The following is a 12,926-nucleotide window of genomic DNA, read 5'->3' on the forward strand; positions in this document are numbered from 1 at the left end:
GAATTAATCAAAAGATAGTATCAGATTTAATAGCCATAGTTCCATAAATCATGAATTCATGAAGTGTAGAATTTTATATAATCTGATAAGTACATTTAATTGAATTGAACTGAATTAGAATGGGATTTACTTCAAACTGACATCTATAAGATTTTGTTGTTAATTGTATGTTTAATGCATTAAATGCTTTAAGAACTAACATGTTTTTCCTCTTCCTGTTAGCACTTACAATAAAATATGGGCAGAAGCCCAAGAATCTCTCAACTGCTTGTTGCAAAAGGAGATTGAAGAGAAGTCCCCAAAGCCACTGAAAGACCGCCTGTTAATTTTTCAGATGCTTGCTACTTTCTACATCAAATATGTGCAGATATTTCACAACTTAGAATCAGCTTATGACCAGATTGTTCACCCACAAAAGCGCTTAATTATTCGTCAAGTGCTGGATGGTGTAATGGGTCGTATCTTGGAATTGAAGAATGAAATGGTAGAATTGGAATACTCAGAATACCATTACTTTGATGACATTTTACAGGATCTTAAATTATCCCCTGTAAGTATATTTCAGAAATGCCTATTTTCTTGCGTCCATCCAGTCCCAATATAGTGCAGCTTTTGTTTTTTTACTGTTTTGTTTTGTTTATTTATTTAAATTTATTTAAAAATCAGAGTTTTTTTATCAATGTTCAATTTCACTTGAGAAGATCATATAGAAAAACATCAGAATCTCACAGTTCTATAGTTGTTTGTGCTTCCAATTCTTGCAGTGCAAAATTTATATGATTTTCACCTCAGAAATACAGAGACCTAGATCAATATTTTTGTTATGATAAACGATAATTTCCAGAGGTTTTTTTTTTTAGAAATTCAGATTATAGTATTACTCTAAATATATATATAGAGTATGTACTCTGGTATATAGTGTAGAATATATGCTCTAGTATATAGAGTATATACTCTAGTATATATTCTATTATATAAACAGACATAGTACCATATAGAAAAATAATTATCAGAGGAGGCATATGCTCTTTCCATTTTTATTTCCACTTATCTTTTTAATAGAACAATTGTTGGTCTGTTCTGATACAGCTGTTTTAAGCTACTTTCATTTTGAAGTAATTTTGGAGCAGATGTTTGTTTAGCTGTTTGAAATCTAAATATGATTGTATCCCCGTTTGGGTGGAGGGATCACCAAAAAAGATTTTGGGAAGTTAGAATGAAATAAAACTTTCAGATGGTTGTGCAAGCATTCCATATTGTTTAAAAGTTAGACCCTCAGAATAGTTCTAACATCTTCCACTCAGCAGCTTAGAGATGAAAATTGGATTTAGATTGTGGTTTCCTGCATGAGTCAGCCCAGAGATACCTGGGACAAATCCATGGTTTTCCTAGAGCCCATGAATTTTTGAATTCTCCTGCCATGCAGTCAGACGCCAAACTAACAGACATGTCTTTGTTCACACATCAACATAGTCACAGCTGTCATCAGTTCTCCACTCTTAGTCCTGCTTTTTTAATCATCCTGCCAGGGTTTCTTCTAACATCTCTTCCTTGTTATTGCAGTTCAGCGTTGACACTGCCTTCAATTTTTAGCCACCCTTTTTTGTTTTCTGCTTGCTTAATCATTGTCTCAGCCTTTCCTTCCTAATTTTTCAGTACATCAGTGTCCGCTCTCAGTCTTCATGGATCAGCAAGACTGTGAATGAACATAAACATAGACATAGAACAGGGGTGTCAAACTCAATTTCATTGAAGGCCGCATCAGGATTCTGCTTGACTTCAGGCGGTCATGGCTGATTGGGTGAGCATGGCTTGGGTGGGTGCAGCCAGCTCATTTCTCGTGTTGGGAGGCACCTGTGTCCATTGTCTCCAGCAGAGGAAAGCAAGATCAGGACGAACACCAAGCCCTTGTCCACCAGAGGAGCCTCGCTATTCTTCTCAGGCCACGTGGAGGATCCCGGACTGTGGTGTGGGTTGCTGGAGTCCTGGGCTGTGGAGGGCAAGCTCCCAGTCCAGCCCTCGAGATCCCAGGGCATGGGACCACACAGCCCAGCCCAGCCCCACTTCCCCAAGGGGGGCACCTGGCTGTGCTTACCTCCTCCTTGATGCTGCTGCTGTTGTGCTCACTTTACTTGGCCAGGTTGTTCATGGTGTGTGTGTGATAGGGCATGGTGTGTGGGTCAAAGAGAGGCCTACTCCCTCTCCTTGCAAGGAGACCCTGCTTTGTAACCTCAGCTAGGATGGGAGACTACCAGGAAAGGAGGGCATAGCAAAAGGGCAGCAGGACTGCTGGTGGCCAAGTGCTAAGACACAACTTCCCTCAGACCCTCCTCCCTCCCCTCCTTCCTTTCTTCCTATCTTCCTTCCTTTTTTTCTTCCCTCCTTCTCATTCCCATCTTCCTTCCTTCCTTCTGGGCATTCAATGCAAGATCCCCGGATCATACAGCCAAAGATATTTGAAAGAAATATGCATTACGACACCCCCGAAGTTAGAAGATTTGATCCTGTTCCTGCACAGTTCATCAGAGTCTACCCAGAAAGATGGTCTCCAGCAGGGAATGGGATGCGATTAGAAGTCCTTGGGTGTGACTGGACTGATGTGAAGTCCACTGTGGAGACACTGAAGCCCACATTGAAGAGGGAGGAGATGAGCACTCAGTTTTTCACTGATGAAGAACCATCACAGATTGTGGTGATGGTTGTGTGGAGAATGGAGATTTCCAGGTCCCAATAGGATTTAATTGCAACTTTGATCTTCCTGAAGAGTTTTGTAGTTGGACACATGACACATCTACAGGATTTACATGGGCTTTTCATTCTAGAAATACCTGGACTAGCCATTTAGAACCAGGCAACGGGGCCTACCCAGATGGCAAGAGTTATTTGAGGTTGCAAAGTAGCGCAAGAAGAGAAGGACAACATGCTTGGCTGATCAGTCCCACTGTGTTCTTGCCCAAGAGTGCTGTGTGCCTGATGTTTTGGTACCAGCTCTCTGGATGTAGTGGGACTATGCTACAGATGCTGCGGGAGGCAACGCATGAAAACAAACCACTGTGGATCATCAGGGAAGACCAAGGGGAGGAGTGGAGAGAAGGCCAGATTCTTCTGCCTAGTTACGATACAGAATATCAGATTGTATTTGAAGGCACCATAAACAATGGGCATTCAGGAGACATTGCCATTGATGACATCCAAATAGGCACTGATACTTCTTTGGAGAACTGCATGGAACCTATTGCAGCTTTCCCTGGAGAACATACATTTGAAATTTCAGGGGGCACCCTTCTGCCAGGGAGCGAGTCCACAGTGGACCTAGTGTCAGTGCAGCCCATTCCATCCTACTGGTATTATGTTATGGCCGCAGGAGGTGCTGTTCTGGTGCTGGTCTCTGTTGCGCTGGCCCTTGTGCTCCACTACCACTGGTTCCACTATGTGGCCAAGAAGAGTGATCACTCCATCACCTCCAAGACCTTCCACTATGCCAACGGGGCCCTTCTGGCTGTGGAGCCGACTTTAACAATAAAACTAGAGCAAGATCGCAGCTCACATTGCTGAGAATGGAACAGGAACGCAATCATTTTAAACCAAACCAAACCAAACCAGACTTCAGATATGTTGCCTCAATTTTGCACTTTTCTCCTTGCCCAGCATATATCTGAACTCAAGATATCTCTTCCGCTTGGTGCCACAGGGATCCAGACGGGGAAATGGCGAGCTCCGCAAAGCTCTGCCAAAACCCCGTCTGCCAAGCTGCCGCCGACAGGTCTTCGGACCTCCCCTGTCTTGAAGGGACAGGGGGACAAGAAGGGACCCCTTAGGCGGCTGAGAGGAACGGGCAGGTTCCTCAGGGCTGGAGGGTTTCCCTTCACGCCGGTGGCAGTGGAACGACAGCCATGGCTGTCCCGAAACCGCGGCAACCGGGAACAAAGATCGTGCTGGAGGAGAGGAGGAGAAGCGGAGAACGGAGCAGGGAGTTTGAAAGCCAGGTGAGTTGACTTCTGCCCAGGTGAGAACTGCCCATAAATGCTGGACTACAAAAAGTGTGCCCCAGCCTTAACAGCGGCTGAGAAACATCGGGGCAAAAAGACTCAAATGAATGGTGGAGAAAAGACCTGTTGACAGATAGCGTTAATTATAGACTTTTTGGAAATGATTTTATTACAGATTTGGTTTTCTTTTTTTATTTTTCTGGCTATTTTTTGTGGCTAAACGAGATTGGATTACGTTTGAGAGAGAGGCAGGAGAAGAGGAAATAAATATGTTTTTAAAAGAAAAGATGGCTGCCAGCTGAAAAATGAAAATGTAAATTCCAGACTGCTTGTTACTTGAAAGAAAAACTTTGTTGCTTGTTACTTAAAGTGGATTATTTTGAGAAAAATTTCAAGAGGCTGGAGTTTGGACATATAATTTGTGTATTGGAGGATATTGAAGACCAGAAAGAAAAAACTAAATGGAATAATGAAAACTGATTTATTAAGCATGGCAACAAGAGAAAAAGGGTGTGGCAACAGAAGAAGAACATGATGATACCATATATGGAATAGTCAATTCAGAATTAACTCTATAGAATTTACAATTTTGAGGACATTGAAATGGAAAATAAATATACTCAGATAGATTGGAGAAGGAAAAAAATGGAATATAAAGTAACAAGATAACAAAATACTATAGTTTGAATTAAATGGATGTAATGGTGTCTGGGAGTTTGATCTTTGAATAATTTTAGGAGATACCTTCCTTCTTCTCTGGGCTCTCTCTCAATTCTATTTTATTTTTTTTATTTTTTTATTTATTTTTTTTGTCCCTTTCCCCCTCTCTATTTTTCCAAATTCTCTTTTCAATTTCTTTTCTTATATTTCTATTCTCTTTCCTATTTTTATTCTTGTTTTTTTCTTTTGTTTTTATTTTAACTATTATTAATATTGTTACTATCTCTCTCTTTTTTCACTATTATTTTTATCTAAGTTGATTTTATGAATATACAACAATTTGACTTGGAAAAAATGAGTATAAATGATTGAAAATTATGATTTTTGGATGTTTTAATACTTTTTTAAACTTGGAATTTTTAAGCTCTATTTACAGATCCAATAATTTAGAAGAAAATGTTCTCTAAGGTGCTGGATATTAAGAAGAATGAATTACTGACTTAATAATTACAGAAAATTGATTTTAAAGTGATTTAAAATGTTGATATTCACTGGAAATAAATATGGCACGGGAGAAAGTCTAGGAGAGAATAGGAGCTAAGATATTTGTCGATATACTTTTTTATTTTTAACCAGTTAAAGACATGGAGGAGAATAGATTTAAAAATGAATATGAGTAATATATTGTGAATTAATTTAAAGTTAAATAATTGAATAAGAGATGTAGAAATGGAGGAAAACATAAAGCTGGACAATAATTAAAATAAAATGTTATGAATTAGTTAATCAAATGAAGTTAGGAGTGGAGGAAACATGATTCTGGAGAACAGTGAAAGTAAAGCTGTGATCTAGTATTACAAATAAGGTAGGAGTGGAGGAAAGCATCATACTGGAGAACAGTTAAGGTAAAAACCCAAAGTGGCCCCCTAGGTGAGAGTCATGACTTCTCTTCAGTACTAGGAGCTGCAGGCTGCGGGGCACATAAAGTTTATTCCCCTTCCACCCCAACCCGTCCCTTAGGGTGAGGTCCGCCTGGTGTTCTTTAAACCAGGGATCATTAGAGAGCGCCACTTTTAGCTCTGCTGTCAACTTGTCTTCGGGGAGGTTGGAACCCTGGCGCGTTTGCGCTCTGGTGCAGGCTTGGGCGGCTGGCTGAGACTCTGAAATCATGGTGTGAACTATCTCTTCCCGTCGGCTGTCAAATTGGGGTTTGCGGGAGAGAGTGTCAGCCAGAATGTTCTTGCCCCCAGGGATATATTTCAGGTTAAAGTTAAAACGCTTGAAATATTGAGCCCAACGAACCTGCTTTGGAGAAAGCTTCCTCGGGGTCTTCAGTGCCTCGAGATTCTTATGATCAGTCCAAACCTGAAAAGGCTCCTCCACCCCCTCCAGGAAATGTCTCCAGGACAGGAGAGCTTTCTCCTGTTTGTCCAATCCACTCCAACTTAAAGCTTTATTATTGTCCACCTCCTTTAGAAGTCGAGACCAAGCAATTTAAAACAAAACAAATACTCCTTAAAATTTCTCACAGTTCTTGTAGTGATCAAGGTCATTGTTGTAATTTCCTTGAATTTTCAAGTCCGTCGTTGTAGTGCTTTCTTTCCACCAGCAGATGTCTCTCTCCAATCCATATTTCTCAGAATAACAAAGTATCCAGTTTACAAAAGTATTTTAAATCCACATAGAAAATACTTTCTCTCAAATTGCTTTTCCTTTTATTGTTTTTAATTTCTCCAAATTCAGTTTTAAATCCAGTTGTAAAATTTCCTTTCTTGGGCTTTAATATGTTAACCTCCTCTTTGTTCTTACTTCATACTTCAAAACTGTCAAAATTCTTTCAAATCTTCATTAAAAAATACTTTCCCGTGGGTTTCCTTTTCTTATATTGGTTTTAATTTCTCCAAGTCCAATTTTAAATCCAAATATAAGATTTTCTTTTCTGGGCTTTAATGCTTTGACTTCCTCTTTGTTCTTTTCCCTCCATTAAAATTCCCAAATGCCAATTAACCGCTTGCTTCCTTGCTAGGATCTTTTAAAGTTTTTTAAAAAAGAAATTCCCTTTTTTACCTGTGAGTTGGCCAATCACTCACTCGGTACCAGTACTCTGTCCTGCACAAAATCTTATTCCAGTTGCCGTAGCTTCAAAGCGGTTGTTTTTAATGGCCGTCGTCCCCGCCGCCAGATCGAAGAGCTGCCTCTGATCTTCTGAGGAATTGGCCTGTTCCTCTTGGTCGTCCGAGGCACCTCTCCTTCTTCACCGTCTGTACAAGATGGTTCCGGTCCAAAGACTCCCCAACAGCGGTTTGTCTGGCTTGATTTTTGCCGGGCTCATTGGAGCCTGCTAATTTCCAGCCAGTCTCACCACAACGCTTCCGGTTTCTCCTCAGAGGCTTCCCATTTTGACACCTCTCCCCTGTCGCTGCCTCTGTTGTCTCCCCCCTTGTAGCCCTGTGCTTTGACATATATTTTTTCCAGGGGCTATATATTATTATATACTCTCAAACAATTACAGAATAAAAGAAATAGTAGAATAATAATAGAAAGAATAATAGAAAACATTTGTTATTTAGCAATGACAAATTAGTATTAGCAATACTAATCCAAACACTGAGCCCTTTGTTTATAAGTTAGGAAGGAAGGCAATTACTATATGCATAACCAACAAAGTTTGTAAAAATATGTTTCTCTTCAACAGGATAACATTGAAATCCCTATCCCAAGGTACTTTATCAAGGAGAAAATTAAAGTATTAAAAGAGAGAGAGGGAATCCTTGCTCAGATCATGTTAGATGCCGGAATGTATGAAGATGAACCTGTAAGTATATCTATATAATAAAGTGAGGGATACAGGCAATCCTCATTTAGCAACCATTTGTTCAGTGACCATTCATATTCATCATCACAGTGATGATGAACACGGGGACTTTATGAGCAATCCTCAAAGTTGCAATCATCACAGTGTCTTGGTAGTCACATGATTGCAATTTTGGCACTTTGCAACTGGCTTGAACTTACAACAATTGCAGCAACTTCCTTGCCAGTTTTTATCAAGCAAAGTCAGTGGGGAAGCCAGTAGAGCAGGTCACAAATTGCTCCTCTGCTTTTTCTCCTAGGGAGCCCCCACGCAGCAGAGTAAGTGCAGATCCTAAAAGACAGGCAGTTGCCTTCTTGGCTACACTTGGACCACAGTACCCACCATTCCACAGCACCTGCCCACCTATACTATGGGGCCCATCCCCACTCACTAATGCCATCTACCTGCATTCATACTGCAGCACCCAGCTGCATTGCAGCTCCCACTCCCCACACAGCTGATTCTCACTTAACAATTGCAATGAGAACTGCTAGAATTGATTGCTAAGCAATGCAGTTATGTGATATCACACTTTATAATATCTTTGGTTGGGAGGGGGAAGTCTGAATACCATAATGATTTAATTAAAGATAATATGTCATGATGATCATAATTATGGGACTAGGCAGAAATTATTTCCTTAATATTTGTAATGCCCTTATACCATATGTGTGTACATATCCATACCAGTACCAAGCTTTAACTAGTGTCTTTTGTTCTTTAAACTTCTCAACTTTTTCTTTGATGGGAGCTCCATTCAATCATAAATTGTTTGGTCTTCCTGTGAATTTACTCATTCCTCTTTCATGTTTATTTCCAGTGCGATCCTCATTATTTCTATATAATCAAATCACTTCAGTTCATACCAGTCACTCGCTTCTGTGTTCAGTAACCATACATTCTTGATCCTTTCATTTCTTTTACTACCTATACTCCAAGTAAAACATTCTTACTCCATACAACTTTTATGTTTCTCTTGACAGCTATCATCCCATGTAAAAAGTGGGACAGAAGCACAAGTTTATGCAGGTATTTTTGTTTCTTTGAAAATAATACATTTCTCATACCAGTCCACATATAGCCTTGTCCACATACATCTTTGTACATTTTAGCATTTCTTCATGCATTTTTCCACTTTTAGAAAACATTCTTCCAAGGTGTACAAATTCATCTACGTTCTAATTATTACCAGGGACTTGATGAAAAACAGAAACATCTTGTTTTGCACACATGCTTATTATACATGGATTTCCCAAATGTTGTTCAGGTTTCCCTGTTGACCTTATCTCTTTGTTTTTACATTCACTAACTTTCCTTTTGTATAGGAGAACAGTAACAGCATTCTTCTGATCAGCAGGCATAGATACAGTTTTCACATACATATTACATGAATCACACAGCAGTTTCATAACTAAGCCACATCTATTTTTCCTGTTTTCATCATCCATGCCTATGTCCTTATCACAGAATTTATGCCATCATTTTCATCTATTGTTTCCTGGGCATTAACATTTATTAGTTTCAGTTCTATTTTCATCATATCACTGTCGTTTCCATACAGTCTCGAAAATACTCCTTTCATCATTTCCTCACTTATTCCAGATCTTTCCATTCAATCTGCATAGGCTCTTTTTCTTTCACTTTCACTTTCACTTTCACTTTTACTTTATTTCCATCTAAATTACTCTGCATTTCCTTTGCATCTTTCAGAATTAACTATTTCTTGTTCTCTTTAACTATATTCTTGGCAATAATCTTTTTTTCTCCATACAAATTATTAAGGATGTACAACTATTTGGATCTGCAGTGGGAAAGGGGCTTCATAGGGATATGGGCACACTTTGCTAATTCTGTTAGCAGCTCCTTAAATAAGTCTTGACTTTTCATGGACTTTTCCTTCATGGAGATAACTAGGGGATAAGTGGCAATGCTGTAATGTAAGAAGAAGTGTGTGTGTTTAAGAAAGCACCAACATGAGCAGCAAGTATGCCCAGGTGCCCTTTGAAGCATTTTCTACTTTACATCCAAATAGCTGTGCATCATTATACACTATACAGTATCTAGAATGGGAGATCCTGTTCATAGTTACTTATGTCTTAGTTATTCTAGGTTGCATTATTGCAATACACACAACATAGGATTGTCATTGAAGACCATCCAGAAACTACAAGTAGTCCAGAATGTAGCTGAGCCAGTAGTTTGGGGCATTCCTGGGCATGGCCATATGACACATTATTCTGTGACCTGTGCTGGCTTCCTACAGGGTTCTGAATATAATTCAAGGTATTGATTATCACCTAAAAAGACTTATATGGTACAGAGTCAGATTATTTCCAGGAACGCCTTGTTCAGTGTTGTTTGCCCATCCTGCATGCTCTAATAAGGTGGGCATACTCTAGATTCCTCCGTAAAACAATGTAATCTTATGGGACTTTGGAGGAATGGTCTTTACTATGATAGCATCTGCCCTTTGGAATAATCTCCTGACATATAGTTGGTCCTATGCACGCCTTTTAAAAGGTAGTGAAAACATGCCTTTTTTCCTCAGGCATTCAAATCAGGATGATAAATAACCTTGTCTGCAAAGGGCCTAATACATTTTAGTATCCAGTTGCCAAATAATTGTTAAATTTGGTTTTAGCTGGTATTATTTACTTTGGTTTTGGTTTTTTTGTTCTTTGGTCTACTATATACCATCCGGAATCATGTTGTTCAAGTTGGGTAGCCATACAAGAGCTCAGTCAATCTATTCCTTCAAGGACAGAACATTGAGAGTATAAAGAAGCATTCTAGACCCATTCCCCCCCCCCCCCCCACAAAGTAGGAAGAGGTAAATAATATATTTGGAATTATTCTGAGGTCAAAATGATACCTGTCAACAGGATTGATGTGGTGCGCTTACTTGAAATAACGATTGAGTTTTCTCTTAAACTTCCTTTTTATATTACAGAAAAAACCTGTGAAGGTCATGCTTTTAGAAGAAGCTGTTAGAGTAATTCAGATAGCTGAGCGAGCTCGACAGGGCCGACTCAGGGCTACATTCATGAAGCAAATCTTTCTTGAAGAAAAGAGAGAACGATTAGCCAGGCTTCAGGGTTCAAAAGGTCCAGATGTTGAAACTGCTGCAATGTGCATTCAAAGGGTAAAGCATACATACAAATATGTTCCATTGAAAAGTGGCTTTTTATTCAATTTCGTTTGAATGTGCTATCTATGGAGAATGTTCATATCTGTTTTTATATTATTGTTTGCCTTCATTTAATTAAACAAAGAAAAGAAAAAACAAAACATACGTATTTACTTCTCATACATATGTGTGTAAAATATGATACAATGGTTTCAGGAAAGGATTATTGTATTTCATTGTAATAATTGATAGATACATATTTTAAGCAGTTTGTTCTTAAGTTGTAATGTCAGGTCTTTAATCCTCTAAATCAGTGGTCCCCAACCTTTTTGGCTGTACAGACTGGTGGGGAGGGGAGGGGACGGGTTCACGCTCTCAATCTAATCCCTGTGCATGCACAAATGAAGCTTCATGCGCTGACCCATCATTTCTGCAGCCCTTATCCCAACGGGCCATGGACCAGGAGTTGGGGACCCTTGCTCTAAGTAATTGGAAACTTTAAGTTATCTTTTCCAAACTGAAGCATTATTAGCAATAAAAAGGGTACTGGCCATCCATTTCAATAGTCTAAGTGACATTTTCCATATAACAGGTAAGTAGTTAAAAGACTGTGAACTATGTTTGTGGTCTGCCAGCAGCCTGTGGAGCTGGCAGCAGAGTTGGACAGTGGGGAGGCTGGGGAGGAACATGGGCCAGTCCTGGTATCTGGAGAAGGCTCAGACGAGGGCTCTGCATCAGAGGCAGAGATGGGGCCAGGGCCATCTGGGAGTTATGTGCGGACTCCAGAGCCTCCAGAGTAGGACATCAGAGAGGCAGAGGAACAGGGGGAGCCTGTTCCTAGTGCGCACATGCGCAGAGTTGCCAGAAGGCAAGAACAGTTAAAACAAAAGGGACGACTCGGGAGTAAGGCTTGGAGATGATTGGCCCCTCCCATAAGACATAAAGGAAGAGCAAAGGCACGTGGGCCTTTGCAAGAAGCAACATTGTGGATGGTGTCGGTTTGTACTTTGAAGCTCCATTTTTGACTCTGTTTCCGTGTGGCCTTGCCAAGATAATTCCCAATTAGGTCTTTGGCAGTGTGTCAAAGAAGATAAAGGTGGGTGTTTACCAGCCTTATCCGAAAGACTGTGGCAGATTCTTGGTGATTCAGGACGTGCTGTGAATGAAAGGAATTCACAGCCGTTAAAGTAAAAAAAGGGGGTTTTGGGACTAGTTGTGTGCTTTTTACAATATCAGGAAGCCTAGGTCAGAACAAACTATTTACCTTACTGTGTTTCCCCCAAAATAAGATCTACCTCCAAAATAAGCCCTAGTTTGATTTTTAAGTGTGCGCCTAATATAAACTCTACCCCAAAAATAAGCCCTAGTGAAGGGTGGTGGGCATGGCCAGTACAGGAGGTGGTGAGTGCACGCGGGCTGTTGGTGTCTGGCAGCCTACAACAGCACAGGTGAGTTGATTACCTGTCCAAGGAGCAGGCAGAGGCGAGGTGGAGGCACGCAATCTGGACGTGCTGTGCGGGCCTCGGGGAAACGAAGAGTCAGTGGGCCAGAGTGGCGGGTGGCCATGGGAGACTCGTCTTCGCATGGCGGCACCGGCAGCAGATGGAGGCAGAGGCACGGGGGAAGGCAGATGATCCAGACGCGTTGCTTGGGCTGCAGGAAAGCTAAGAGTTGGTGGGCCAGAGCAGGTGGGCGGCCATGGGAGACTCATCTTTGCTTCTCTCCCCTTGCCTGCGGTCCATGCAACAGGTTGGAATTGTCTGCCTTCTGCCTCGCGCATGAAGACAAGCCTCCTGCGGCTGCATGCCCACTGCAGCCCACTGACTTTCAGCTTTCATGTAGCACATCCAGATTGTCTGCCTCCACCCCCCCTCCATGCCTCCGTAAGCCTCCCAGAGTGCACCAACCAAGAGACCAGTGGGCTGCAGCTGCTGCTGAATACCATCGGTCCCTGCACGCTTGCCGCCTCTTGTGCGCACGCCAGGGCAGGACGCCCAACTGGGCTGATCACCCTGAAATCATGTTTCCCCAAAAATAAGCCTTAGTGTTTATTTTGGAGCCCAAAAAATATAAGACCAGGTCTTATTTTCGGGGAAACACAGTACCTGTTATACCTGGGTGGGGGGGAATTAAACAATAGTTTTAATGAAGCATTATTCTCACTGCACTTGCAGTAACACAGTGAATTACACATTCCTTTTCTACTTTTTGAATATACACCCAAAATTTAGTACCTCAAAATATATCCATAATTCAAGATTGAGAAAACCAAAATTGACAAATGTATAATTGTGTT

General features: G+C 40.8%; 1 protein-coding gene across 1 annotated transcript in view; it reads left to right on the forward strand.

The window, feature by feature from the left end:
- Nucleotides 1–214: 214 nt before the first annotated feature.
- IQCA1 (IQ motif containing with AAA domain 1) overlaps nt 215–12,926 on the forward strand; it is a gene marked incomplete at its 5' end in the record, with an annotated part of 230,082 nt that continues 217,370 nt past the window's right edge. The window contains 3 exons of the mRNA XM_070933352.1: nt 215–550; nt 7,345–7,464; nt 10,454–10,645. Of these exons, the coding sequence (XP_070789453.1) occupies nt 215–550; nt 7,345–7,464; nt 10,454–10,645 (648 nt within the window). The remainder of the gene's footprint in view (nt 551–7,344; nt 7,465–10,453; nt 10,646–12,926) is intronic.

Source organism: Pituophis catenifer, unplaced genomic scaffold (genome assembly GCF_029215685.1).
Source record: "Pituophis catenifer annectens isolate HBS135680 unplaced genomic scaffold, rPitCat1.0.hap2 SCAF_1, whole genome shotgun sequence".
NCBI lineage: Eukaryota > Metazoa > Chordata > Lepidosauria > Squamata > Colubridae > Pituophis > Pituophis catenifer.